Genomic DNA, 27,135 nt, shown 5'->3' on the forward strand with positions numbered 1-27,135 from the left:
ATTTCACACCTGCAGATCTTTCTGAAGTGCTTAGATTAGATTCTGTTTAATGTGTTCTTGACGAGTATGTCGTAGGTGGACATCAAAAGTAAACACCTTAGCAGAGTGTATTTTGTCATATGCAATGTAATCAATAATTTCTAATGCACCCTGTTTGAGAATATTTAGTGGGGTGATCATTGTCCTCGCTGCAAGCTCTGATTAGTTTTAAATTGTTGATTGTTATATCTTCAAGCTTTATTATGAAGCTTCGTAGCTGGCATTCCTTATGAGCTCCTAATGCTTGGCATTCAGTAGAATAGAGGCCATGACAAAAATAACACCCTTTCCTCTTATAATTTAATTAGGAGCCAATAATGTCACTTTCATGATCTTGCATATCTGGGTTTATTTTTTTTACAGCAAAATATCATGAGGTCCAATGTTCAACTTTGTCTGAGAAGCATGCTAAACTTTTTTCCTTTACTTGTTTTTGAATGGTCAAGAATCTACCGGCTATATCTTTATAGTATAAAAATGTACTTCAAAGTTCATATATGTGAAATCAAACGTACAATATGTAGAACTTTTGTACCTCTGTTCTGTGAGCAGTTTGAATGATTCTGAAAATTGCACTTAGCCTAGATCCAAACTAAAGAAAAATGGCAATTTGTCAATTTAAAACCTGATCCCTGTTAAATTCTGTATTTCAGACACATTTAAATCTATAAACATGTTTTTCTAAAGTGTTTCTTTCAGCTCTGTATTTTTTTATGCTCTGCATTGTGGGTTTGAATTCAGGAACACTTAAATTGCTGAGCTGTTTGAATTCTGATGTGATATGTTATTTCATGTTGATGTAGGCCATTTGATGACCAAGGCCCAGGAATGATTGGAATTGATCCGGCCAGTGGCCATGCTATGAACCACCATTATTACCACCACCACTACTACCCAGAAGAGACTGGCAGTGGAGCAGTTGTGCAAAAGACATCGAAGGACCCTTCTGTCAAGAAGAAAGAGGACCCCAAGCCGGCTTCCAAGAAACCAAAGGAGAAAGTTGATGCCCTTTCACAGTTTGATCTCAATAACTATGCAAGTAAGTGCTGGGGTAAAGCAAAAATATCGGATTTAGTTGCAGAAGATGCAAGTGTGTACATTTAGTTGCATTAATGATCAAACAGTACTAGACTAGTGTCTGAAGAAAAGAATAAAGTCACCATATTTTGGGAAAGCATGCCTTTCCATTAAATTGAAGGGTTTACACAGGGCAGCCATATTCTTAGTTTGCTTAGTTTAGAAACGTTAGGATAGCCATATGATGAAACTAGTTAAACCCACTATTCTCCAGTATTGGATCTTTCATAGATTCACATGCTTCAATCCTTCCCTGTCGTCGAAGTGGGAGTCCCACGGTATTATATAAGAGCAATCATATTAGTAGCATGGCTGCAATGGCACAAGGCCATTAATTTAATAGCTTATATATTTCTTTTTTTATTTTTAAAGGACCAAACTTAGTCTACAACCAATCAGGCAACAACACCTTCTAGAACCTTCCCCACAGAGGCTAGTTCCCTCACATTTTCAACTGCATGTCGTGTGAATGGAGTCTCCCTGAGCTCTGCTCAGTTATTCTTCAAACCTTCTCATCTCAGATATATAGTTCTTTCTAATATTCCCTTGGGAAGTTCTGAAAATGTCAGCATTCTAAGAAGGGATCTTTCAGGCCTTGTAACTCTTGTGGCAAAAAGACTTTATATTGATGGTTCTAATCAAAAGTGCATTTACTATCCTGATCCTAACGACACAGTCAAATACTGTAAAATATGTAGCAATTTCCCACAGAAGACCCTCCAGGACTGAGGGAAGAATTCTGAGGAGATCGACAATGTCTACATTCAATACATCAGCATCGCCATTAATAATGCTAGTCTACGTCATCTCCGACTAAGGATCCTGCTCCGTTGACGAAGTCTTCCATTTCGATGGACATCTTAAAGAAAACCCCATCGACGACAAACTCGTCGACTGCAGTTCAGTCACAAAAACCTGTTTTGCCTGGAAAAACACCCAAAATCCTCATTGATTTATTTATCATTGACGGAGGTCCAGAATTTGTCATCCTCACCGCCTTTAACATCTCTGGTGCCAGTATTACGCCTTTCATATAATGACAAACCCAGTGTTGATGTGATTCTTTTAGTACACACATCACCATGCAAAGTTTTACCTTTTACACCAGCTCTGCTACGGGAAGAAGAATTTGAAGATGAAAGTCTCTTTAGAGCGGCTCATAGTCTTTCAGAATTAAAAGTAAAATGTCAGGACTTCGATGACGAGGATGATCAATACTATGAGGAAGATTAGCAACAATATCCTTGTTATATGCCTCAAGAACGTTCTGCCCAAATGCCTATTGACTTAATAACCAATCTCAAAGGAATGTTACAGGATTATTATAAACGGTTCCTAGAATCTGTTTGTTCTACACCTACCCCTTGACTTCATCCATCAGTTCAGTCTTCACAAAAACACCACCTCCCATGCCGTGTACATTACAAATTCAAGGTACTCTTCTCTCGTCATTACCTCTGTCGATCCCCCTGCTCATAAGCCCAACGCTTTGGGGCGTGATCAAGAGTAGAAGTGGGAGAGATCAGACATCGTGCTCCACTATTAACGAGTGGGATGACTATCTCATAACTATGCCATTTCCCCTAGTTGCATCTCCGGTAGATTCACCTCCGAATTATATTGGAGGTTTCCATAAAATCATGGAAAGGACAGCGAAGCGTTTTCAATTGCCTTTCACTACTAAATAGGCAGACTGTTTTCTTTATGATTTTAAAGAACAAAAAACTATTGAAAAGGGCTATTCCCATTATAGATTTTACGTGGCAGGAAGGAGTTCATATAATGAATAATCCGACCATTGTGACTGAGGTAATGCCTAGGTTAGATAAGAAATACAAGTCACCAAATAATGCTCCTGTATGCCTTATCGGACAAGAACTGACGTCAGCACGCGGAGGCGGCGTCTAAGTACTCCGACGACGTCATCACGGCGCCAACGACGGACGCGGAGCCGCAGACGACGCCTACCGACGCGCAAGGGTACTGCTACGCAAAACTTTCCGGATCCAGTCTGACGCCTGGGGATATTCTAAGGTAAGGAATCTATCACTAACTAATGTCTCTTACAGATATATCGTTACACAAGTAGTAACTTGTGCTTTTGGGTCGTGTGTGCGGACCCCTCTCTGAGGTGTCCGGGCCCTTCTTCGCCCTCATGTTCTCGGTCCTGGGGGCTGGGATGGTTTTTGTGTTCCTCCCTCTTTCAGGCGCAGCCTGCCCGGTTTTCCTGGGTGCCCCGGGCTACTCTTCCTGCTTCCGACTGCTTATTGCTGTTGACGCCGTTCTGTCTGGTCTATTGACTTCTGGCTGTGGTGGGCTTCCTTCTTTTTCCCTTATGTCCTTGGAGCCTCTGGGTTGATCTTCTTGCTCTTCCTTGCCTTGGCCTTAGATGGAGGTTCTGTTGCCCTGTAGGGTGCTACGGCCTCCCCTTGCCCTTGTTTCCTCTGTTGAGTGTGAACGGGGTTCATCTTTATTCTTCTTTTCTTCTTCCCACGCCCCCGTCAGATCGGTGGTGTTATACTTGTAGGGGGGGTTCCCATTGCCTGGGGCTCCTCGCCTTGTCTGTTGGAGTGGTCCCCTGTGAGACCCTCTGTTGTGTCCAGGCTGAGGGGTCCTTTCGCAGACCCTCTTTCCCCGTGGGTATGGCTAGGGTATCTATTCTTCGTTAAGGAATCTGCAGCTAGTAGTCTCTATCAGATGTATGAGTTACTTACCTCTGGTAACAATGTATCTGGTAGAGGAGTTTCTAGCCGCAGATTCCTTCACAGCCCTCCCTCCCCCGTTCTGCGATGACCTTAGGCTTGGTCTTCTGCACTCGTCTGCCGGTGGGTGGCTATGTCTTCTGTGAGTGCATTCTTTTATTTTGACAGGATGATTTCTTGTTTCTTCTTCCTTTCCCCTCTGGGACATTGGAGGATCGGTTTATAGGTACTCCTGTGCCCCTCTACTCCAGGATCGGGATTTGCCTTCTCTCTTTTCCCTCCCATCCCTCTCCACATTTGTTACCAAGAGTGCTGACCCCTCTGCTAAACCCCTGGGTTGGGGTCATCTGATCGTGCCTTTGCCCTTGTTGTCGCACTCTGTGCTGGTGTTTCCTTGGAGGTTTGTCGTTCCTGTTTGTTTTGACACCGGTTCCCCTTCGTTGTTCCTGGTTGGGTTTGTAGTTCTGCTACATGTTGTCATGACATTTTGCATATGTTCCTTGTCTCCCGGGGGGGGGGGGGCGCTGTCTACATACTGGCAGGGTGGCTACTCAGGGCTGTGCTCTGTTTCTTCTTTTCCCCTGCCTTTGGGTGCTGCAGTGTTGACACTGCTCCATATGGTGTTGTTCATCACCGATTCCTTTTCCAATTTTTCTGCTCTATCGCACACTTTTCCCAAATACCCACAGTTTTGTCTGATGGCTCTGCGTTGTGGCGCATGGGATGCGGGATGCTGGGGCAAAAAAAAGATTCCGGATCCAGTCTCACGCCTGGGGATAATTCTACTTTAAGGAATCTGCGTCTAGAGTCGTCTCTATCAGATACATCGTTACCGAAGGGAAGTAACTTGTACTGTAGGGAAAGAACACTGGTACTGGACAGCTGGGACCCAGTACTCTACAGTCAAAGTTGCATCAAAAGCCAGGCAAAAGTGTGTGTGTGTGAGGGGTCCTACGACAGAACCTTATTTTCTCATGTGTGTATATATATATATATATATATATATATATATATATATATATATATATATATATATATATATATATATATATATATATATATATATATATATATATATATATATATATATATATATATACACACACACACACACACATTGCAAGAGCTCGTCCTGGCCTCCACGAAACCAAACAGCCACACCAGCAAAAAGACGAGGTAGACCCGTATAAGTGCTTCTTTTTTATTTAGTCGTTAAAGTGCAACCACATCAGCCACGTTATATATATATATATTCAAAGTCCACAAAGCACCCACGTGCAGCACGCACTCTCAGCCAGCTCGCTCCAAGTGAGGGAAGGAGACGGGTACAACCTGCGTCAGCAGAGCCTGACGCGTTTCGGGCAACCGCCCTTCATCTGAGGCTTCTCTGCTTCGAAAAAGACCGCCAACACTAGGATTGCAGATAGTGGTCCCATATTTATTGCATCATCACCTGCATGTTGAAATCCTTCATAGCAAAGTATTCTGGGATCTGCAGTCCTTGTACAATAAAACCCAAGTGGGCTGCTGGCGATCACTTTCAATAAATGTCATAAATCACGGGTGTCTCGCACAAGTTCTTCCCTGTTTAAATCCTGAGCTTGGCTGCTCCATTCCGCCGATACTCATACCAGCAGGAGAGCCGCTTGGTATGTGGTGGTGCGTGCCCCGGTCGGGTCGACCGTTTAACATTCAAAGTCCACAAAGCACCCACGTGCAGCACGCACTCTCAGCCAGCTCGCTCCAAGTGAGGGAAGGAGACGGGTACAACCTGCGTCAGCAGAGCCTGACGCGTTTCGGGCAACCGCCCTTCATCTGAGGCTTCTCTGCTTCGAAAAAGACCGCCAACACTAGGATTGCAGATAGTTTTCTTGTGTGCAGCAGAGAAACCTATGATTAAGGGTGGAATACTCGAAACGCGTCAGGTATCTGCAGACGCTGGATGTACCTGACCCTTCCTTGTCCTGATGAAACGCCAACCAGTGAGTGCGCCCTGCTTTGTGGGTAACCTGTGGAACTTAATAAATACGGCCGACCCGGCCGGGGGGCGCACCGCCGCGAAGCAGGCGGCTCTGTCGCTGGATTTGATTTCAGCGGTGCAGGACTTACAGGCGTATGGTTTATTTTGGAAGGGTGTATCCTGGTGCATCCGTGATTGGACATTATTCACACAAAAACTGCTTGCAGCCCACTGGGGATTTATGTATGGACTTCCAGTCCCAGCATGCAATCTGAAATTTTACTCACCTGAGTTGAAGTGTTTATCAAATAAAAGGGTGATTGCTGGAAGCCATTTTGCTGGCGGTTTTCTTGTGTGCAGCAGAGAAACCTATGATTAAGGGTGGAATACTCGAAACGCGTCAGGTATCTGCAGACGCTGGATGTACCTGACCCTTCCTTGTCCTGATGAAACGCCAACCAGTGAGTGCGCCCTGCTTTGTGGGTAACCTGTGGAACTTAATAAATACGGCCGACCCGGCCGGGGGGGCGCACCGCCGCGAAGCAGGCGGCTCTGTCGCTGGATTTGATTTCAGCGGTGCAGGACTTACAGGCGTATGGTTTATTTTGGAAGGGTGTATCCTGGTGCATCCGTGATTGGACATTATTCACACAAAAACTGCTTGCAGCCCACTGGGGATTTATGTATGGACTTCCAGTCCCAGCATGCAATCTGAAATTTTACTCACCTGAGTTGAAGTGTTTATCAAATAAAAGGGTGATTGCTGGAAGCCATTTTGCTGGCGGTTTTCTTGTGTGCAGCAGAGAAACCTATGATTAAGGGTGGAATACTCGAAACGCGTCAGGTATCTGCAGACGCTGGATGTACCTGACCCTTCCTTGTCCTGATGAAACGCCAACCAGTGAGTGCGCCCTGCTTTGTGGGTAACCTGTGGAACTTAATATATATATATATATATATATATATATATATATGTGTGTGTGTGTGTGTATGTGTGTGTTCAATGCATGTGAGCTGTAGATCACATGCTTTGCATAAGATCGCCATCTAGTGTTCTGTCCGGTGTTTGCATTTGTTTTTCTGGAGGAAGTTTTCGCTAGTCACGAGGTAAGGGACGCCTCCCTTAGGTGATAGTGCGCATGGTTACCGACTCAATCTTCAAATTGTGTGTTTTCGCCATCTGGTTCGGAAGTAACCCGCTGCGCTCCGGTTCAATGTCGATCCTTCGGTTTATCTCGCCGCGTATCACATTCACACTCGACTGTATTGTTTTTGTTCACATTATCCTTTCTTCGCGGATCGCGATTCCTGAAGAAAATTTTGATCGGAGAGCTCGTGGTAGGCCGTTTGGACTTAGCACCTTGGTTCGACTGCAGTCGACAAAAAGAACTCTTCAAGTTCTGTCCTCGTTGCCACACGAAATACCCACGCACCGACTCACACGAAGTGTGTAATCTGTGTTTGTCACCTGACCACAGAGAGGACCACTGCGACACTTGCCGAGCTTTCTGTTCCACAAAGACTCTTCTCTATCTTAGGGCCCGATGACGCGACATGCAGAGACAGCACGCAAAAAGAACAATTGATGCACAGAATGCAGAACAATGTCATACATTAACCCCAGTACAGAGAACTGGGCCTAACTCCATCATTTTTTTGCTCACCGTATTATTCCAGTTTGGACCCATCCATATGCAAATCAGTCTTGACCCTGTGCCCAATGGGAACAGTCCAGCCCGAACTGCCAGGCCAGGTCCTCCCTGGAATGGAAACAAGCATCCTAGCACAGGTTTCAGAGACAGCAAGCAGGTTTCATTCCGGACCTCTTCAGACCTCAATCTGATGAGGAGGAAGGCGACGAGCCCATCGGGCCGATGAAGAACAGGAAGACATCTTTGTTTCAGAAGATGGCTCCGATGAGGATGAAGACATCCCTCAGGGATAACGTACCATGAGTACAGCCCCTTCCTCACCCCACCTTCTACTTCCAATTAAGAAGGCGGCTCTGCACCAACCTGCTACCTCTGGCCCCAGTGGGTGCAGAGAAAAAGCTTCCGAAGCCCCGCCTTTTGGCTCGGCACCTAAGCATGATAAAAAGCCTTCCAGCTCTAAAAAGCCCCATGCCAAATTTGGCACCGAGCCAAAGACTTCGGAGCGGAAGTCTGGTACCGAACATTCTCCCTCTGCACCTAAACAACCTTCGGATCCGAAAACCCTGTATAAGAAAACATCAGCGCCGAAACACACGGAGACGCCGAAGACACTAAAAAGCATGTTTTCTGTGATCCCATCGACAAAACGGATCTGAAACAAAAAATCCTGATAACATCCAAAGACTGGCCATATCACCACTAAAGTGACTTCAAAAAGAGGTACTACTACAGTAGAGGAATACCATATACAACTGAAGAAAATACCTGTCGGGACAAATCCTTCCCCACCTCCTCCTCCTCTTCCCTCACCTTCTTTACACCAGACTATAGCTGTGCCAACTTTATGTGAGCGTTCACCACCACCACACACACACCTGACAATCAGGCAGATGGGGATAACCATGACGACGATGAGCTTGGGTACATGTGAAATGACTATAACACTGATTATCCCACTGAAAACGACCATGACAAATATCCTACCAAACCCTCTCCACCAGATGACAGTGTTGGATTTGTTGAATTGTTTAGTAGGGCTGCTACTTACCATGGAGTCCAACTACACTTAAAATCCGTTGAAGAGGACTTTTTTCTCTTCGAGACTCTACAAAATACACAAGTCTACACACGTTGCCCATGTTGTAAGGCATGACCAGACACGTAGATAACATTTTTAAGGATCCTGTTAGGGCACATATCCTCACCCCGAGGGTAGATAAAAAACAAGCCTGCCCCATCAGATTCAGTCTACATAAAAGGCCAACTTCCATTAGATTCACTACTAGTTTCTAATGCACGGAAAAGAGCAGACAACTTGATATGCACCACTACCAGATAAAGAGTCTAAAGTCCTGTATTCTTCAGGGAAAAGGATAGCCTCCCAGGCTGCTAATTTCTGGCATATTTCCAATACACAGGTGTTGCTAGCATGCTACGACTCCCTCAAGAACACAAATCAAAGGCACAAGACCTGGTTTGTGAGGGCCAGGTTCGAGGCATGTGGGCTGCTGAATTCATATCTGTGCATAGATCGCCGCCTAGTGTTGGGTCCGGATGATTGCACATTGTTGTCCTGGAAGAGTCTTCGAAGTATCACGAGATAGGTGGCTCCTCCCCTGGACTACAGTGCGCATGGGCATCGCCTCCATCCCCAGATTGTTTTTTTCCGCCATTGGGTTCGGATGTGTTTCGGTTCCCTCTGTCGGAATCGATAGTTGTTTAACTTTCCTAACTTGAGACCAAAAGGTCTTTAGGATTCGCGTCGGTATTGTCCATCGTTCGGGTTTGTTTATTCTAGGCTCCGAACACTTGCTGCCCTTCCGCGTGCTGTTGGCGCGGACGGGCCTACACGACGCTCCAGACATGGAACGAACTCCGTTCAAAAGGTGCCCGGTGTGCACCTCAAAGTATTCACACCTCGACGTGCACCCCGTGTGCAACAAATGTCTGTCGCCGGACCACGATGAGGCCAGGTGTATGGCCTGCTCCAAGTTCCGGTGTAAGAAGACTCTCAAGCTTCGTCGGGCCGCAAGACTCCAGGCCCAGCTATCAGCGCCCCCGCCAGCCAACATCTTTGAAGAAGACGTTGATGACGACGATGCCCTACAAGTTTCAGACTCCAACCCGGCGTCGGAAGATGAAAACTACGACGCGGGAGACGGGGAGTTTGAGGAAGTCGTCGAGGAGGTAGGGGACGACGACGTGGCCATTGCCACCGTGGAGGATAGCTCAGAGGAGGAGCATCCTCAGACTGACTTAGGGGTCCATCCCCATTATACGGCCCAGGTCGAGGGATCGCCATCGGGCCTTACCCAAGACCTCAATACTCGTCCCACGGCCCCGCCTCCGGGCTCTGCCACGGACATTGGTGATGCGCCACTCCCGGTTCAGAAACCGAAAGTGAAGCCATCCGGGTCCACACCGCCGGTATCGAAACCGAAAGTGAAAGTCGCAATGGTGGGACCAAAGGCTCCAGAGGCCTCGGCGCCTAAAAAATCCAAAATGGCCACCGAGATCAAGAGCCACGCCAAGATGGCCGACCCGAAGACCCCGGTGTCGAAGCCGAAGGCGAAGACGCCCGACGCGGCTGCGTCGGCGCCGAAGATGGTCGACGCTCTGAAGAGCCGCGTTGACGCTAAGAAGGTCGATGACCCGAAAAAAGCATCGAAGAAGCGTCAAGACGACCCCAAAGCTCTTGCAGCGCCGAATCCGGTCGACAAGGCCAAGGGTGGTGAGGTGTCGGCTCCGAAGACCGTGCCTTTGATCGCCGACCCGACTCCGGACTCGGAAGAATCGCTCGAGCCGGTCCAGCCCTCGCCGTCCTTTACCAAGAAGGTCACAGGGTCCCTTCAACGGATTCGGAAGGAAACATTGGCTCCCGAACCGAAGGATGTGGTGCCGAAGCCTCCACAAAAGCCGGCAAAGGCGCAGACGCCGATCCACTTCACGCTGCCGCCGAAGACGACGCCGAAGGCTTTCGCCCCAAAACAGGGGGCCGGGGTGCCCTTGAGGCTGGTGCCGACGCCTAAAGCGTCATTGGTGGTGCCGAAGCCTCGGCTCCAGCCACTCGTGGACGAGGAGCGTCGAGAGGTTGTCATCGACGCCAGCACGGGCAAACTCTCTCTCCTTAAAAGGAAAATCACCCCAGAGCCAGTATTGGAACTTTTTCGTATTCCACTCAAAAAGAAGTTGGACTCTGCGGATACTTCTGCCCCTATGGAGCCTGCATCTCCACAAAACCTAGAACTCTCACCAACTCATTCTAACGCTGGAGAGGGTGACGGAGATGAGGAAGAGGAGTACAATTATCCAGCATACTCAGATCCGGAGGAGGTCAATGAACCATGGTCTGCTGGAGGCGACCCTGAGGACCCTCAGCCAGGACACGAACCGCAGCTTTTTGCAGCAAACACTTCTCCAACAGAGGACTCTGCGGCCTTCAATGCTCTAATTGAGAGAGCTGCGGCCAATCATGATGTAGACCTCCATGCGGACCCAGTGGATGTCGATTTTCTGTTTGACACTTTTTCGGTGGCTGAAAAGACTGTCAAAACATTGCCTATGCTCAAGGGAGTGCTGAAGCACGCGCCTGAGGTTTTCAGGGAGCCCACCCGGGCGCGAGTCATCAATCCTCGTATTGACAAAAAATACAAGGCAGCGCCCACTGATCCAACGTACATCAGGGGATACTTGCCGCTGGACTCTTTGGTGGTATCCAACGCACGCAAGCGGGCAAACTCGCAGACCACGGGTGATGCTCCTCCCCCAGACAAAGAATCAAAAATCTTTGAAGCCTCAGGAAAACGTATTGCTGCGCAGGCAGCTAATATTTGGCGCATTTCAAACACGCAAGCCCTACTTGCACGCTACGATAGGGCGCACTATGACACCCTAGAAACACTTCTGCAGCACTTACCTGATCAGTACAAAGAGGGAGCTGAAATGTTAATTCAGGAGGGGAAGCTAATATCCAATGCTTCCATTAAGTGCGCACTGGACGTGGCCGATACCGCCTCCAGGGCTATAAACACTAGCGTGTTGCTGCGTAGGCATGCATGGCTTAGAATATCATGTTTTAAACCAGACATTCAGACAACCATTTTAAATCAAACAGTTAACCCAGACCACTTCTTTGGCCCTGAAGTGGATGCAACCCTTGAAAAAATGAAGAAAGACACGGACGCTGCTAAGTCTATGGGGGCCCTACAGTCCCAGCAGTTTCGGGGTGGTTCCTTTCGCCGCTCCACTAACAGAGGCACCTCAAGGGGTCAGGCATCACAATCCACGCAGTACTATAAAAGCAACACCCAGACCTCATACACCAACAAGGGTAGAGGTGGCTACAGGGGCAACAACGTCAAAGGCAGAGGACGTGGAAACAACAGCTCCAGGTCCTCCACCACCAACAAACAGTGACGCCTTGTCACTGCCCCCTGACCACACAACACCGGTCGGGGGGAGACTCCAGCAGTTCCTGCCCGCGTGGAAATCCATCACCACGGACAGGTGGGTCAAGTCTCTCATCCAATACGGTTACTGTCTGGAACTTACTTCCACTCCGCCAAACATACCTCCAAGAAACCGTCCTATGTCCGGCGAGCACTTGCACTTGTTGCAGCAGGAGGTCAAAGTCATGCTGCAAAAAGGGGCAATAGAGCTCGTGCCTCTGCAAGAAAGGGGAACAGGAGTTTACTCTCTGTACTTTCTAATCCCCAAAAAGGACGGATCCCTCAGGCCCATCCTGGACCTCAGGCCCCTCAACTGGTACATTCTGTCAGAACACTTCCATATGCTCACGTTGCAGCAGGTTCTTCCCCTGCTTCGGCAGGGGGACTTCCTGGCTACTCTGGATCTCAAGGATGCATACTTTCACATTCCCCTGCATCCTTCACACAGGAAGTACCTCAGATTCACTATTCAAGACCAGCACTACCAGTTCAGGTTCTGCCTTTCGGGGTCACCACAGCGCCACGGGTTTTTACAAAGTGCCTGGCGACTGTGGCGGCGCATCTAAGACGCCAGAACGTCCACGTCTATCCCTATCTGGACGACTGGCTCATTCAGGCAAAGTCAGAACAACAGTGCGCCGACCACGTGTCCCGCACCATTCGGCTCCTGCACGATCTGGGATTCTCACTGAATTACCCAAAATCCCATCTCCAATCCGCCCATATACGGCAGTATCTGGGCGCGACGATAGACACTCTGGCAGCCACTGCGCAGCCAAATTCAGTGAGAATCGCCAGTATTCAGACGCTGATCCAACGTTTCAGACCTCAGCACTCGCTTCCGGTGAAGGTGTTCATGCAGTTGATAGGCATGATGGCCTCCTGCATCGCCATTGTCCCGCACACAAGGTTACACATGCGTCCGCTCCAGGAGTGCCTAGCACGTCAGTGGACTCAGGCTCATGGGCAACTAACAGACCTAGTGTTGGTGAGCACTAGGTCTGCATGGGTGGAATCCACAAAACCTTTGCAAGGGCCGACCGTTTCAAGAGCCATTGCCACAGATTATCCTGACAACGGACGCTTCTCTCCAGGGATGGGGAGCGCATGTACTCCACTACACAGTGCAGGGACTATGGACGCTACAGCAAAGGAAGATGCACATCAATGTATTGGAACTGATGGCAATCTTCATGGCCTTGAAGGCATTCAAAGTACATCTGTGCAACAAGGTCGTGTTGATCCGGACGGACAACATGACAGCCATGTACTACATTGAGAAGCAGGGAGGCACACACTCTCCGCAGCTGTCTCATCTGGCTCAGAGCATGTGGAAGTGGGCCATTCAGAGGAACATCTTCCTCATGGCAGGGCATCTCCCAGGCAAGGACAATCAGATGGCGGACCTGCTCAGCAGGCACAGCCACCAAATGCACGAGTGGGAGATACATCCATCAGTACTCCAACCGTACTTCCAAAGGTGGGGTCATCCAGAGATAGGCCTGTTCGCCACAAGGGAGAACGCAAAATGCCAAAGCTTCGCCGCCAGGTTCCCACACCCGCAATCGCAGGGCAATGCGATGTGGATGAACTGGTTAGGCAGATTTGCGTACGCTTTTCCCCCAGCACCTCTGATACCGCTGGTGGCACGCAAGCTCAGGCAGCACTCGATGACTCTTATCCTGGTTGCTCCAACGTGGGCTCGCCAACCATGGTACACCACGTTTCTGGAACTTTCCGTGGTACCGCATCAAAGGCTTCATCTCACACCCAGCCTTCTGACGCAGAGCCATGGCGACATTCAGCACCCAGATCCGCAACAGCTCAACCTGGCGATCTGGCTCCTGAGGTCCTAGAGTTTGGCTACCTCAATCTTCCCCCCGATTGCATGGACATCATTCAGGAGGCTAGAAAGCCCACTACTAGAGCATGTTATGCGGCTAAATGGAAGCGGTTTGTCATTTATTGTGCGAACCACGACATTGACCCGCTGGATGCTTCCATTCAGAACATCATTTGTTACCTGTTCCACCTGTACCAATGCAATTTGGCGTATTCTTCCATCCGCATTCACCTGTCTGCAATGGCCGCATACCTCCAGAATAGGCAACACCTATCACTTTTCAAAGTTCCTGCTATCAAGGCATTTCTGGAAGGACTCAAAAGGGTCATTCCACCACGGACACCACCAGCCCCAGAATGGAACCTCAATGTGGTTCTTACAAGGCTGATGGGTCCTCCCTTTGAGCCACTGCACTCTTGTGAGCTTCAGTTTCTGACTTGGAAGGTGGCTTTCTTAGTAGCAATTACATCGCTACGGAGAGTTAGTGAGTTACAGGCCCTCACCATCCAAGAACCTTTTTTCCAAGTACATGCTAACAGGGTGGTGCTTCGCACTAACCCTAAATTTCTACCCAAGGTTGTATCTCAATTCCACATAAACCAGACAATTGAGTTGCCAGTGTTTTTTCAAAACCCTGAGTCGCTGGCGGAGCGGATGCTCCACACCCTTGACGTTAAAAGAGCCCTAATGTACTACATTGACAGGACGAAGGAATTTCGAAAGACCAAGCAACTCTTAGTTGCCTTTGCATCACACCACAAGGGTAACGCTATTTCCAAAGCTGGTATCGCTAGGTGGATCGTGAAATGTATTCAGGTCTGTTACGCTAAGGCTAAACGCACTCTCACAATTCCACCAAGAGCCCACTCCACCAGAAAGTTGGGGGCCTCTATGGCTTTCCTTGGGAACATTCCCTTAGAAGATATTTGTAGAGCAGCCACATGGTCTACCACACATACTTTTACTAAACATTACTGTGTAGACGTGCACTCTAAACAGCAGGCAGCTGTTGGTCAGGCTGTTCTCAAAACACTTTTTCAAACTGCTGCAGCTGGCACGGGCGGCCGCCAATAATAGGAGGACTGCTATGTATTCTATGCACAGATATGAATTCAGCAGCCCACATGCCTCGAACTGCAAATGCTACTTACCAGTATGCATCTGTTCTTGGCATGTAGGGCTGCTGACATTCATATCGCCCACCCTCCTCCCCGGCGCCTGTAGCAGCTGCAGTATTCATATATATGCTCATAGCATGGGCATCACTCACATAGTTCACTCCATCTCGGCCAATGGCTAAAAACAATCTGGGGATGGAGGCGATGCCCATGCGCACTGTAGTCCAGGGGAGGAGCCACCTATCTCGTGATACTTCGAAGACTCTTCCAGGACAACAATGTGCAATCATCCGGACCCAACACTAGGCGGCGATCTATGCACAGATATGAATGTCAGCAGCCCTACATGCCAAGAACAGATGCATACTGGTAAGTAGCATTTGCATTAATCTCTAACAACCAAATCATATGCTTCCTAGATACTGCTAATACATCTGCCAGAGTGGTAAACTCTAGTGTTCTTTTAATAAGACATGCCTGGCTGCGCATATCAGGGTTTAAACCAGAGGTTCAGAGTTCCATACTAAATACACCCTTTGACAAGGAGCACCTTTTTGGGCCCTTAGTAGACACTTTATTGGATAAAATTAAAAAGGATACAAAAGTGACTAAATCCATGGGAGCACTTCAGTCTCCACAAGGGTGAGGTTCCTTTTGTCGCTCCTCTTATCGAGCAGGATCTAAAACTACCTTCAGAAACAGCGTCCGCCTACAAGGGCAATAATCAACCCTCGGGTTCCTTGGGTTTCTATTGAGGCAATTACTGAGGAAATCAGGGCAAGGGCAGAGGTTTAGGTTCCAATACACGTACCTCGCCATCTAATACAAAACGGTGATTAGCCCATTGCTCACCGACCACTTAACTCCTGTAGGGGGAAGACTGTCACAATTTCTACCAAAGTGTCAGTCCATAACAGACAAATGAGTTAATTAAACTATCAATTCTGGTTGCTGCCTGGATTTCACATCAACACTCCCACAAACATTCCTTCAAACTCCCACAGACTTCCTCTGGATCACCTAAACCTTCTCAAACAGGAAGTACAAGACTGGCTTGTACTCCTTTTACTTTCTTATTCCAAAAAAGGACGGCTCTCTCTGACCCATATTGGATCTCCGAGAACTCAACCTTTACATAAAGTCAGACCACTTCCAAATGGTAACACTGCAACAAATACAGCCTCTTTTGCAAAAGGGTGATTTCCTTTCTACTCTAGATTTAAAAGACGCCTACTTTTATATCCCAATCCATCCTGCTCACCGCAAATTTCTCAGGTTTGTGGTAGCAGGTCAACACTACCAACTCAAAATGCTGCCATTCGGAGTCACCACTGCCTCCAGAGTCTTCACAAAGTGTCTGGCGGTCGTAGCTGTGCGTCTCTGAAAACAAAGCAAACATATCTTTTCCTATCTGGACGGATGGTTCATCAAAGCCAGCACATACCAGAAATGTTGCAAGCACACTTCAGTAACCATTCAGCTGCTACAGCAGCTAGGGTTCTCAGTCAATGTGTTAAAATCACATCTTCAGCCAAACAAAGTTAAAGATTACTTAGGAGCCACTCTAGATAGTCAGAAGGCTCTAGCGTTTCACAATGCAACCAGAATTCGAAACATTCAGGTTCTCGTTATCAAATTAAACTGGTTCGCAACACCCAAAAACGCAAAATGCCAAAGCTTCACCTCCAGGTAACCACACCCCTTGTCCAAAGGCAATGCTCTATGGATGAACTAGTCAGGGATATTTACCTACGCTTTTCCGCCTCTCCCACTCATTCCATCAGTGGTTCGGAAACTCAGACAAACACCACTTACGCTAATACTAGTAGCTCCAACATGGGCATGTCAACCCTGGTTCACAACCCTGTTGGAACTCTCTCTGGTACCACACCAAATATTACATTTAACTCCCAGTGTCCTCAAAAAGAACCATGGAGAAATAAAGCACCCAGATCCCAAACAGCTGAGCCTTGCCATCTGGCTCCTGAAGTCATAGTTTGGTTATCGCAGCCTTCCACCAGACTGCATGAACATTATTAGAGCGGTCAGGAAGCCTACCACTAGGGCCTGCTATGCGGCCAAATGGAAGAGTTTTGTTATCTATTGCAATAACAATCACATCAACCCTCTGGATGCTTCCATACAGAACATACTGTGCTCCCTATTGCATTTGCAGCAGTCACCATTGGCCTATACATCTATCAGACTGCATCTTGCTCCCATGGCAGCTTACCTTCAAAATAGAGACATTTATCGTTAGTTTGAGTGCCATTCATCAAAGCATTTATGGAAGGGCTAAAAAGGGTAATACCACCCAGACTTCCTCCTGCAGAAGTGTGGAATCTTAACGTAGTCCTCAAGGCTAAAGGGCCCCCCATTTGAACCCAGGCACAAATGTGATGTACAGTTCCTTACTTAGAAAAAAGCTTTCTTCATTGTATTCACTTCATTGAGGAGAGTGGGTGAACTACAGGCACTAACCATAGAAGAACCCTTCTTTCAGTTACATAAAGATAAAGTGGTTCTTCGTACCAACCATAAATTCCTACCTAAAGTTGTATCTGCATTTCACATCAATCAGTCGGTTGAACTACCTGCATTCTTTCCTCAATCTGACTGTTCCAGAGCTAGCGTTACTTAACGTAGATGTTAGAAGAGCTCTTTTGTATTAAATTGAAAGAGCAAAGCCATTTCGTAAAACCGAACAACTCTTTGTAGCCTTTGTACAACCTCACAAAGGCAATCCTATCTCCAAATAAGGAGTTGCTAGGTGGATTGTCAAATGTATTCAGATTTGTTATCAAAAAGCCAAAATGACTTACAGTACCCCCTAGAGCACATTTCACTCGCAAGTTAGGGGCTACTATGGCTTTCTTAGGGAATATCCCTATTACTGATATCTTCAAAGCTGCTACATAGTCTACACCACACACATTCACCAAACACTATTGTGTAGATTTGATATCAAGGCAATAAGTTAATGTGCGTCAAGCAGTACTTAAGACATAATTTCAGACAACCCCAACAGTTACAGGATAGCCACCGCTTCGCGGAGACTGCTGTATAGTCTATGCAAAGCATGTGATCTACAGCTCACATGCCTCAAACTGAAAATGCTACGTACCCAGTATGCATCTGTTCTTGGCATGTAGAGCTGTAGAATATCTCATGCGACCACCCACCTCCCCGGGTCCCTGTGCCGCTGTAGTTCTCGGTTCTTTTACCAAACATACTTGCACTTAGACCTCTCTATTCTTTACTACTCCTACTCCATTCTCTCACCCTCTGTGGAAAGTAATCTGAAGATTGAGTCGATGACCATGCACACTGTCACCTAAGAGAGGAGTCCCCTACCTTGTGACTAAGGAAAACCTCTTCCAGAAAAACAAGTGCAAGCATCCGGATCCAACACTAGATGGCGATCTTATGCAAAGCATGAGATTCTACAGCTCTACATGCCAAGAACAGATGCATACTGGGTAAGTAGCATTTTCCATATATATATATATATGTGTGTGTGTGTGTGTGTGTGTGTGTGTGTGTATCCATGGATAATCACACGATACAGCAACACAAAGAAGGCGCTCTCTCAGGATGCCTGGTGCAATCAGGTTTACTCCAACAGGGATGCACTGCGAATCCCTGAGTGAGTGCCGTCTTTCTGTTGCTGTATCGTGCATGCTAGACTGGCTTGACGCTCCATATGTGTGGGTGTATGTATATGTGTGTGTGTGGGTGTGTGTGTGTGTATATATATATATATATATATATATATATATATATATCTATCTATAGATATATATATATCTATCTATAGATATATATATATATATATCTATAGATATATATATATATATATCTATATCCAAGCAATTCCTCAAACCTCCACACAGCGTGGCGAAAGAAGGAGACGGACCCCACTGCTTCAGGCAATGTGGTACTTTATTATTTGGAACCTTTGAAGCAACGCGTTTCGAGTAACAAGTAATCTTGATATTTAAAAGTTTTTTTAAGATGTGTTCTGGGATTCTGCAAGTGAGTGGAACATTTCAGTGATTGTCTTTGAGGATTTCCCTGGAAGTGAACTAGGGTTACACGTAAGTAACCTTTCCTTTCTGACCTAAACCATGTCTTTTGGTCTTTTTTTATTTCTTAAATTGCATTTTCAAACTGTTTGTGTTGCTTTACTTGCTCTACTTAATAGTCAGCCACTTTCTAAAATCCTTTTTACAGTTTGTGGTGAATAGATAACCTTCTTTTCCGAGCATTATATTGTTCATAGTTTCACTTGAATTAATCCACTTCAGACTGGATTCCCAGCCTGATGAAGGAATCATTTGATGTAAATTTATGAAACGGATTAATGGTGCTTGTTGTAGCTGAATTTGTTTTCTTTGTTCCAACAGAATTCTAGACCATATCTGTATGTTAGTGGCAAGTGTAGCTGTGGATATACATGCTCTGCATACTCCTGCTATCTAGTGTAGGGCTCGGACATGTACAACTTGTTTTTCTGTATCTCCTTCCTCCTGCCCTCATACTGATCCCATCGGTTTAAGTTCCTCACTTGAGCCTCCCAGTCCTTCTTTATCCCTTACTGCTGGTCCCTGCTTCACATTTTTAGCCATTCCTGTTCTTGAACTTCATACTCCTAGAGCATGTGAAACTATACTGTTTTTTGTCTCCTCATTCCAAGCTGTCCACCACCTTTTCTTTGCAGATTCATGCTCTTAACACCAAAATAATACTGTCTCTTTTCCTAGCTGACTGTGTCACATCACAAGCTTAACACGTCTACTTTTAATTTGCGCTAATTCCTTAACCATTATATACTCTTACTTGCACTTTGACTCATGCACCATCTTTACTCGCTATCTTAGGGCTTTAATGTCTCATTTCTAGACCCTGATCCTTATTCCTTCACCTCCACTCTTGCTACTCCCCACCCACTCTTGTGCTATACGTGCTCCGATGAGCCTCTATTAGACCAAGGTCTAAGCATTTAATTAATTTCCTATATTTGTGCCAATTCTACAGGTGTTGTGATAATTGATGACCACCCTGAGGTGACAATACTCGAAGACTCCCAGTCAAATTTAAATGATGATGGTTTCACAGAGGTTGTTTCCAAGAAGCAGCAGAAGCGTTTACAGGATGAGGAGCGCAGGAAAAAGGAGGAACAGTGTGTTCAGGTCTGCCCATATTTTCACCTTCTTCCTGTTGTATATTGCATTGTTGGCATTTGAATGTAGAATTTAGGCCACTATTCGCATAATTTATTATATGGTTCGCCCAGTATATTTTATGGAAAGGTGTGTTTGAGGCATATGAGCTGCAGATTACACACTGTGCATAGATCGCCACCTAGTGTTGGGCCCGAATGTTTGCAGTCTGTTGTTGTCCTGAAAAGTTCTTTGGAAGTCACAAGAAGGGTAACTCCTCCTTTGGACCACATTGTGCATGGGCATCGGCTCCATCCTCAGATTGTTTTTTTCCGCCATCGGACTCGGATGTGTTTCCGGCGCTCTGGTTTGGAACCGAATTTCCCTCGGCGCGCAATCCTCACCCAGTTAGACTTTATTGTTTTGATCGCGCTCCACATCGACTCGATTCTTCACCACTTCGAAGTTTTCGATTCTGGTCGTCGACGAAGGCCTTCGGGCCTACCTAGGCCTTACTCTCTGGCTCATGGAAAGGACGCCGTTCAAGAAGTGTCCTCGATGTGGGTCGAAGTTTCCCCACACCGATCTACATGGTGTGCAACCTTTGCCTCTCACAGGAGCAAGAGACCAAAGACTGTTCCGCTTGTAACTCTTTTCGCTACGAGAAGACGATTCGGGACCAACTAATTCGAAAAACAATGGCTCGCTCTCAGCTTCGATCCCTGACGACATCTTTGAAGAGGGCATCGACATGCCAGAACAGCAGCACGCCGAAGAAAGTGCCAGCTCCTCTGATGCCGAAGACTCAGACGTCGAGGACATCACTCCAGCTCAACGGGTCGTAAGTAAGTCGGTCCACCCCAACCCTTCCTCGACGCCCTCAAAAAAGGCTTCAGTCACACCCTCACCTTCAGGCCCGGGTGCACACCGAGAGACTGCTTCCCATGCCCCTCCTTCGGGCCCGGCAAAGAAGCCTACTAAGCCTTCAGGCTCGAGTCAGCCTATTCCTGGTGCCGATCCTATACCGACACCGAAGAAGAAGCCATCTTCCTCAACCACCGCTGCTCTGACACCTAAGCACGAGGTGCCGAACACTGGCAGCAGCTTATCGATGCCGAAACTGCACTCTGAGCTGAGTAAGAAAACACCCAAAGGGCCCGATTCACACGCTTCGGAGCTGAAGAAACACCCGGAACCAAAAAAACATGTTCCAGTAAAAGACATTTCAAAAGGTCACACTTATAAACCAAAAGACCCTAGACCAGCTACCGACTCTGTGCCGAAAAAACCTTCCGTAACCGAAAACTTCGACGCCGAAGGATCTGCCCTGTACAGAACTTTTTACACCAGATCCTAATCAAAAAATTCTTGTAAAGGATCCTAAGACTGGCCAGCTAGCTCTTAGCTCCAAGAAGAGACCACTAGAGGCGCTGGCACCTACTCCTCCTCCTACTCCAAAGAGACATTGCAACCTCTCCATTAAGGGTCCCTTCTCCACCACCTCCCCATACTATTCCTCCTCCTACACTTCCTCCACCACATCATTCTCTTACACCATCCACCAATCCATATGATGATGTGGATACAGACTCTGACACAGGTGGGGGTGCACATGACCCAGAAGGGACCAATAGTCCCCTTCAATCACCTAATCCATGGGATGATTATAACACCCCTGATATGCCTTACGTCCCACAAGACGGTGTATATCCTTCCAGACCTTTCCCACCAGAGGACACTATAGGTTTTAACGTACTAGTCCAGAGAGCTGCCCAGTACCATGGGTTTGACTTGCACACCAATACTGTGGAGGAGGGTTTCCTATTAGACACTTTTAATAACACACAAAGGTCTACTGCCATTTTGCCAATGCTTAAAGGTGTCATCCAGCACGCAACAGAGGGTTTTAAAGATCCTGTCAGGGCTCCGGTCCTCAACCCTCGCATTGAGAAATATATAAAGCTGCCCCTACAGACCCTGTTTACATTAGAGGTCCAGCACCACTAGATTCTTTAGTAGTGTCTAATGCACGTAAACGTGCTAATTCACAAACATCAGGTGAGGCCTCACCACCAGATAAAGAATCTAAGCTCCTTGATGCCTCCGGTAAACAAAAAGCGTCACAAGCAGCTAACATTTGGCGCATTGCCAATACCCAAGCGTTGTTGGCAAGATTTGACGGGCACATTATGATGAACTTGGGTCCATAATGTAGAATCTATCAGACAAATATAAAAATAGGGCCAATGAACTCATACAAGAAGGTAAAAACATTACTAATACTTCCATTCGTTGTGCCCTAGATGCTGCAGATACTGCCTCAAGGGCAATCAATACCAGTACCCTTTTGCTGAGACCTGCCTTGCTACATATTTCAGATTTTAAACCTGAGGTACAAAATTCCATCCTCAATCAGCCATTTGACACATTTATTTGGCCCTAATTTAGATGTGTCTTTAGAGAAGAGACGGACACAGCAAAATCTATGGGAACCTTGCAGCAGCAAGCTCCCAGACGTTCTTTTCGTCGCTCATCATATAGAGGCAACACAAGAGGCTACTCCTCCGAAAGACCCTCCACTTCCTACAAAACTCCTAGCCAATCCACATACACTGAGGGCTACCAGAGAGGGGGTTACAGGGGTAACAACAACAAAGGCAGAGGCAAAACCAACAACTCCTGCTCTGCCTCCAACCCTACCCAATGACTTTCCTCCCCTTCCCCCCCAACATTCCACTCCTGTAGGGAGAAGACTGCAGAAATTCCTTTCTGCCTGGACTAACATCACATCAGACAGGTGGGTGCGACAAATTATTCAGTCAGGTTACTGTCTAGAACTAACATCTACCCCCTAAACATACCACCCAAACAGCGTCCAATGTCACAAGAACATCTGTCACTGTTAAAGCAAGAAGTAATATCTCTGCTAGAAAAAATGCAATAGAACCAGTTCCTCTGCACCAGTAAAACAGGGGTTTACTGGCTATATTTTCTCATCCCAAAGGAGGACAGCTCTCCAAGGCCTATTCTGGACCTCAGACCAATAAACATATACATACAGTCAGACCATTTTCACATGGTCACACTCCAGTTACAAAACGACTTCCTTGTTACTCTAGATTTCAAGGACGCATATTGGGCTACGAAAAAAGAGAAAAAATACTATGATTCCGGACCCAACAACTAGACCGCGGAATAATGCACAGCATAGTGAATCGAGAAAGATCTTCAAGCTGCAAAACTACACCGACAGGTAAGAAACTATTTGTTCCTTGCTACCCTATATCTCAAGGACGCCTATTTCCAAATTCCCATTCACACCGCTCACAGGAAACACCGTATTTTCCGGCGTATAAGACAACCCCCTACTTTTCTTGATAAAATGTAGGTTTCGTGCTATACTCGCCGTATAAGACTACCCCCACTTCCAACGCAGTCCTGCATAGCCATTTTGAGAATTTATTTTGGGCTTATTGATTTTAGTCCTCCACCGTGTGGGTGAGCAGTAAGGCTTTATCAGAGGACAGTGTCAAGCATTTGTTGTACACACTCAAAGACTGAACTCAAACCTATTGGTTGTATAAACAATATTGCTTTAGTCATATTTTTATTTAGAACCATATGAAAAACAGTCACTTGTAAACATAAGGCTGTTTGTCATCAAACAAGTACGGTAAACATAAAACAGTGCAAGTGGATTAAACTTTTCATAAATCCAAGCGATTTTACAGGATTTGCTGGCGTTCCCTTTAAAAGCCTACAAAATCCTCCTCTTAGTCATCTGACATCATAAGTAAATCAATTTATTTATTTATTTATTTGAAAGTTTTATATAGCGCGAACAAGATCTTTGCAGATATCAGAGCGCTTTACAGTAATAGCATGCAGCAGTTGAGGTAGTTAGGTACAATATGCATAATTACATAGGTAGGTCAAAGAACAACTGGAGGTAGATCATAGGTGAGGTAGTGTCAGTACACGGTACATAGTCAAACCGTTGCGCCAATAATATAAAAGTACAAAAGTATGCATATACTTATTTAAACGTGCTGCAAGTGTTTTTGGAGATAACATAAAGGTGGGCATAGTTGAGGTAGGTGCGTGCAGGATGTACAGTCACACAGGTGCATCAGTAGTACAAAAGTAGGGATGGTTGAGGTGGTGTAGGTACAGTGTGCAAGTCAGACAGGTGCGTCAATAGTACATCAAAATACAAAGAGGGAACAAATACAATCAAATAAGTCATAATACCAGTGGTACAAGTAGTACAGAGAGGGAACATATACACTCAAGTAAGTCATAATACAAATAGTACTAGTAGACCAAGGGGTCAGGCCGGTATTATGGATCTTGTGGTACATCTGTAAAGCAGTCATCGTATGGATCTGGTAATTCCGTATCAGATGGTGTGGTCTCGGCTTCCTCTTCATCTTGCCACAAGTAGTCGTCCTCCATACCATCTAACGAATTTGATATGCCACACTTCTCGAAAGACTTTGACTGTTTCTGCATCGATATCATTCCAGGCTTTTATGACAAACTTGCACAAAACATCCAACTGTGGAGCACGCACGTTTCCTCCTTTTGTGAATGTTTTTTCGCCGCTAACCATCCACTCATTCCACTGTTCTCGAATGCGATCTTTAAATGGCTTGTTTAGGCACACATCCAGTGGCTGTACCAACAACGTCAATCCTGCAGGAATAACTGCAGCATCTGTTTTTATTCTTGCCAGCCTCTGCTTGGTGCTGGGAGTTAAATGAGCCCTGAACATATCCCACACCAGTAGACTACGTTTTTGAAGAAGTCCACCTGGTCGCCTGCTCCATACATTATCAAGCCATAGCTTTACCCCTTCATCCATCCAGCCTTTTTGATTACCATGTAAAAAACAACCAACAGGAAACTTGATTTTCGGCATTGTTTTTCTTTTAAAAATAACCATTGGTCTCAGTTTGGCGCCATCAGCTGTGCATGCTAGTAGTACCACTGTAAAACTGGACTACTCATGTCCTGTTTTTATTAAAATTGTTTTTTCACCTTTTGGATGGACAGTTTTGTTTGCAACCATATCAAAATTCATTGGAGTTTCATCCATATTTCCGATACTACTTAGCGCATAGCCATGTTCATTGCGCAGCTTAATAACGTAGCGATGGAAACTTTGTATTTTGGCATCAAGATCTGCAGGTAATTTTTGTGCAATTTTCGTCTTTTGCCTCAATACCAGATTATGCCTTCCCAAGAATCTAGTACACCAGGATACAGTGGCCTTAAATCTGTTGCTGAGTTCTGGGTTAGATTTGACCCACTGAAGTGCAAACAAACTTATTTTATTTCGTGTCACTACATAACTGCTTTGGCGATGCTCATACACCATGTCTGCTACATGTTTTTCGAGTTCTGGCCAATGTGGGGTGCCTCTTCTTAATGCACACTTACCCCTTGGCATACTCCTTAATGCTTTTTCATTTGCTTTCCAGGCCCGAACCATCTTTTCTGTTACTCCATATTGTCTTGCAGCAGCACAGTTATTATGTTCCATGGCAAAATTTGTAACTGGCTTCATATTTCTTTATTCTTGCTGCTGTTGGAGCCATGATGGGTTCTTGACTGTCAGCCATTTGCATACTGTACTGTATATACTGGTGCTGTACTGTATGAACAGGTACAGAGACTGGTGCTGTACTGTCTTCACCACCACATGTAAATATCTGCTCACCAGACTGCCTTTCCTGTTTGCAACAACCAGCCAATCTCGGCAAGTGCTGTACTGGTACCGGTACTTCCTGTGCACACTGCATACAAACTCTGTGCTCACACTACAGGCCCTCTCCAAGCATCTCCTTTCTTTATTAAACTGTATAGTGCATTTGAGGTGTGTATCAAAAGAATTCAACATAATAATGAAGGTCATATAAAAACCTTAAAAAGAAATGTAGTACAGTGTTTTGTAATTCCTTAGGAATGTACCATGCTGAAAGAACTGCTGCAAAACTGCCATTCGAAACATCCTACAGTCCCCTTTTTATGTCCAAGGACTGAGGATATCATGTGGTACTGACGCTCCTCTCCTAACGAGCGTGAGAATTATGGAAGAGATAGATCAGCACATGTGGAGGAGCGCGTGTCAGACGTGCAACACAGTGGGGGGATGCCATCTTAGGTGCTTCAGCGCTGTCCGTTATATTTTCGGACGTCCTACTACCTCGTCCTGCTTCCTCGTCTGCCTGGGGATGTGCAAGCGGTTGGAGGCGCGTGTGCAGCTGCAGTCTAGGTAGGGCTCACGGCGCCATTTGTTTGCTTTTGGTACTTGCACAGTGTTTGTGTTTGAGTTGCCTCTGGCTGGCGATATCGTGTTGCACAGTGCCACCATCGCCTACGTAACGTTCGTTCTTGTGCTACTGTAGTTGACTGCCATCAGTTCTGATCAAATTACCGTACTGTACCTCTGCTCATTAGCAGCCTGCGGTACCGTAACTAATTTATTTTCAAGACCGCTTTCAGTGGGTTTACTTTTGATACCTACTTCCACAGTGCCTGGCGAGGGGCTGATATCGTGTTGTTGCACAGTGCCACCATCGCCTACGTTCTTTGTTCTTGTGCTTGAGTTCCCTAAGCGGCACCATTTTCAATTGAGAAGCGGTCTGACACCTTCGGGTGAATTCCGCGCTATGTAAAACATACCGATTTTGGCACCCGGCGTATAAGACGACCCCCGACTTTCCAGAACATTTTAAGGGGTTAAAAAGTAGTCTTATACGCTGGAAAATACGATATCTCAGATTTGTAATAGACGAGCAGCACTATCAATTAAAAGTACTCCCATTCGGAGTCACAACAGCACCAAGAGTATTCACCAAGTGCCTAGCAGTAGTGGCAGCACATTTACAAAGACAGCCCATCCATGTCTTCCCGTACCTCGAGGACTGGCTCATAAGTCAGCTCATACAACCAGTGTGTGGAACACACGTTCGAGGCATGTGGGCTGCTGAATTCATATCTGTGCATACCTAGTGTTGGGCCCGGATGATTGCACATTGTTGTCCTGGAAGAGTCTTCGAAGTATCACGAGATAGGTGGCTCCTCCCCTGGACTACAGTGCGCATGGGCATCGGCTCCATCCCCAGATTG

The 27,135-nt window shown here is 46.3% G+C and overlaps 1 protein-coding gene across 3 annotated transcripts in view; it reads left to right on the forward strand.

Moving 5' to 3' along the window:
* PRRC2C (proline rich coiled-coil 2C) overlaps positions 1–27,135 on the forward strand; it is a 1,200,196-nt gene that overhangs the window by 506,015 nt on the left and 667,046 nt on the right. For all 3 annotated transcript variants that reach the window (XM_086955980.1, XM_086955997.1, XM_086955989.1), the window contains exons 16-17: positions 843–1,078; positions 19,877–20,031. In XM_086955980.1, coding sequence (XP_086812106.1) covers positions 843–1,078; positions 19,877–20,031 — 391 coding nt within the window. The remainder of the gene's footprint in view (positions 1–842; positions 1,079–19,876; positions 20,032–27,135) is intronic.

Source organism: Lissotriton vulgaris, chromosome 1_1 (genome assembly GCF_964263255.1).
Source record: "Lissotriton vulgaris chromosome 1_1, aLisVul1.2, whole genome shotgun sequence".
NCBI lineage: Eukaryota > Metazoa > Chordata > Amphibia > Caudata > Salamandridae > Lissotriton > Lissotriton vulgaris.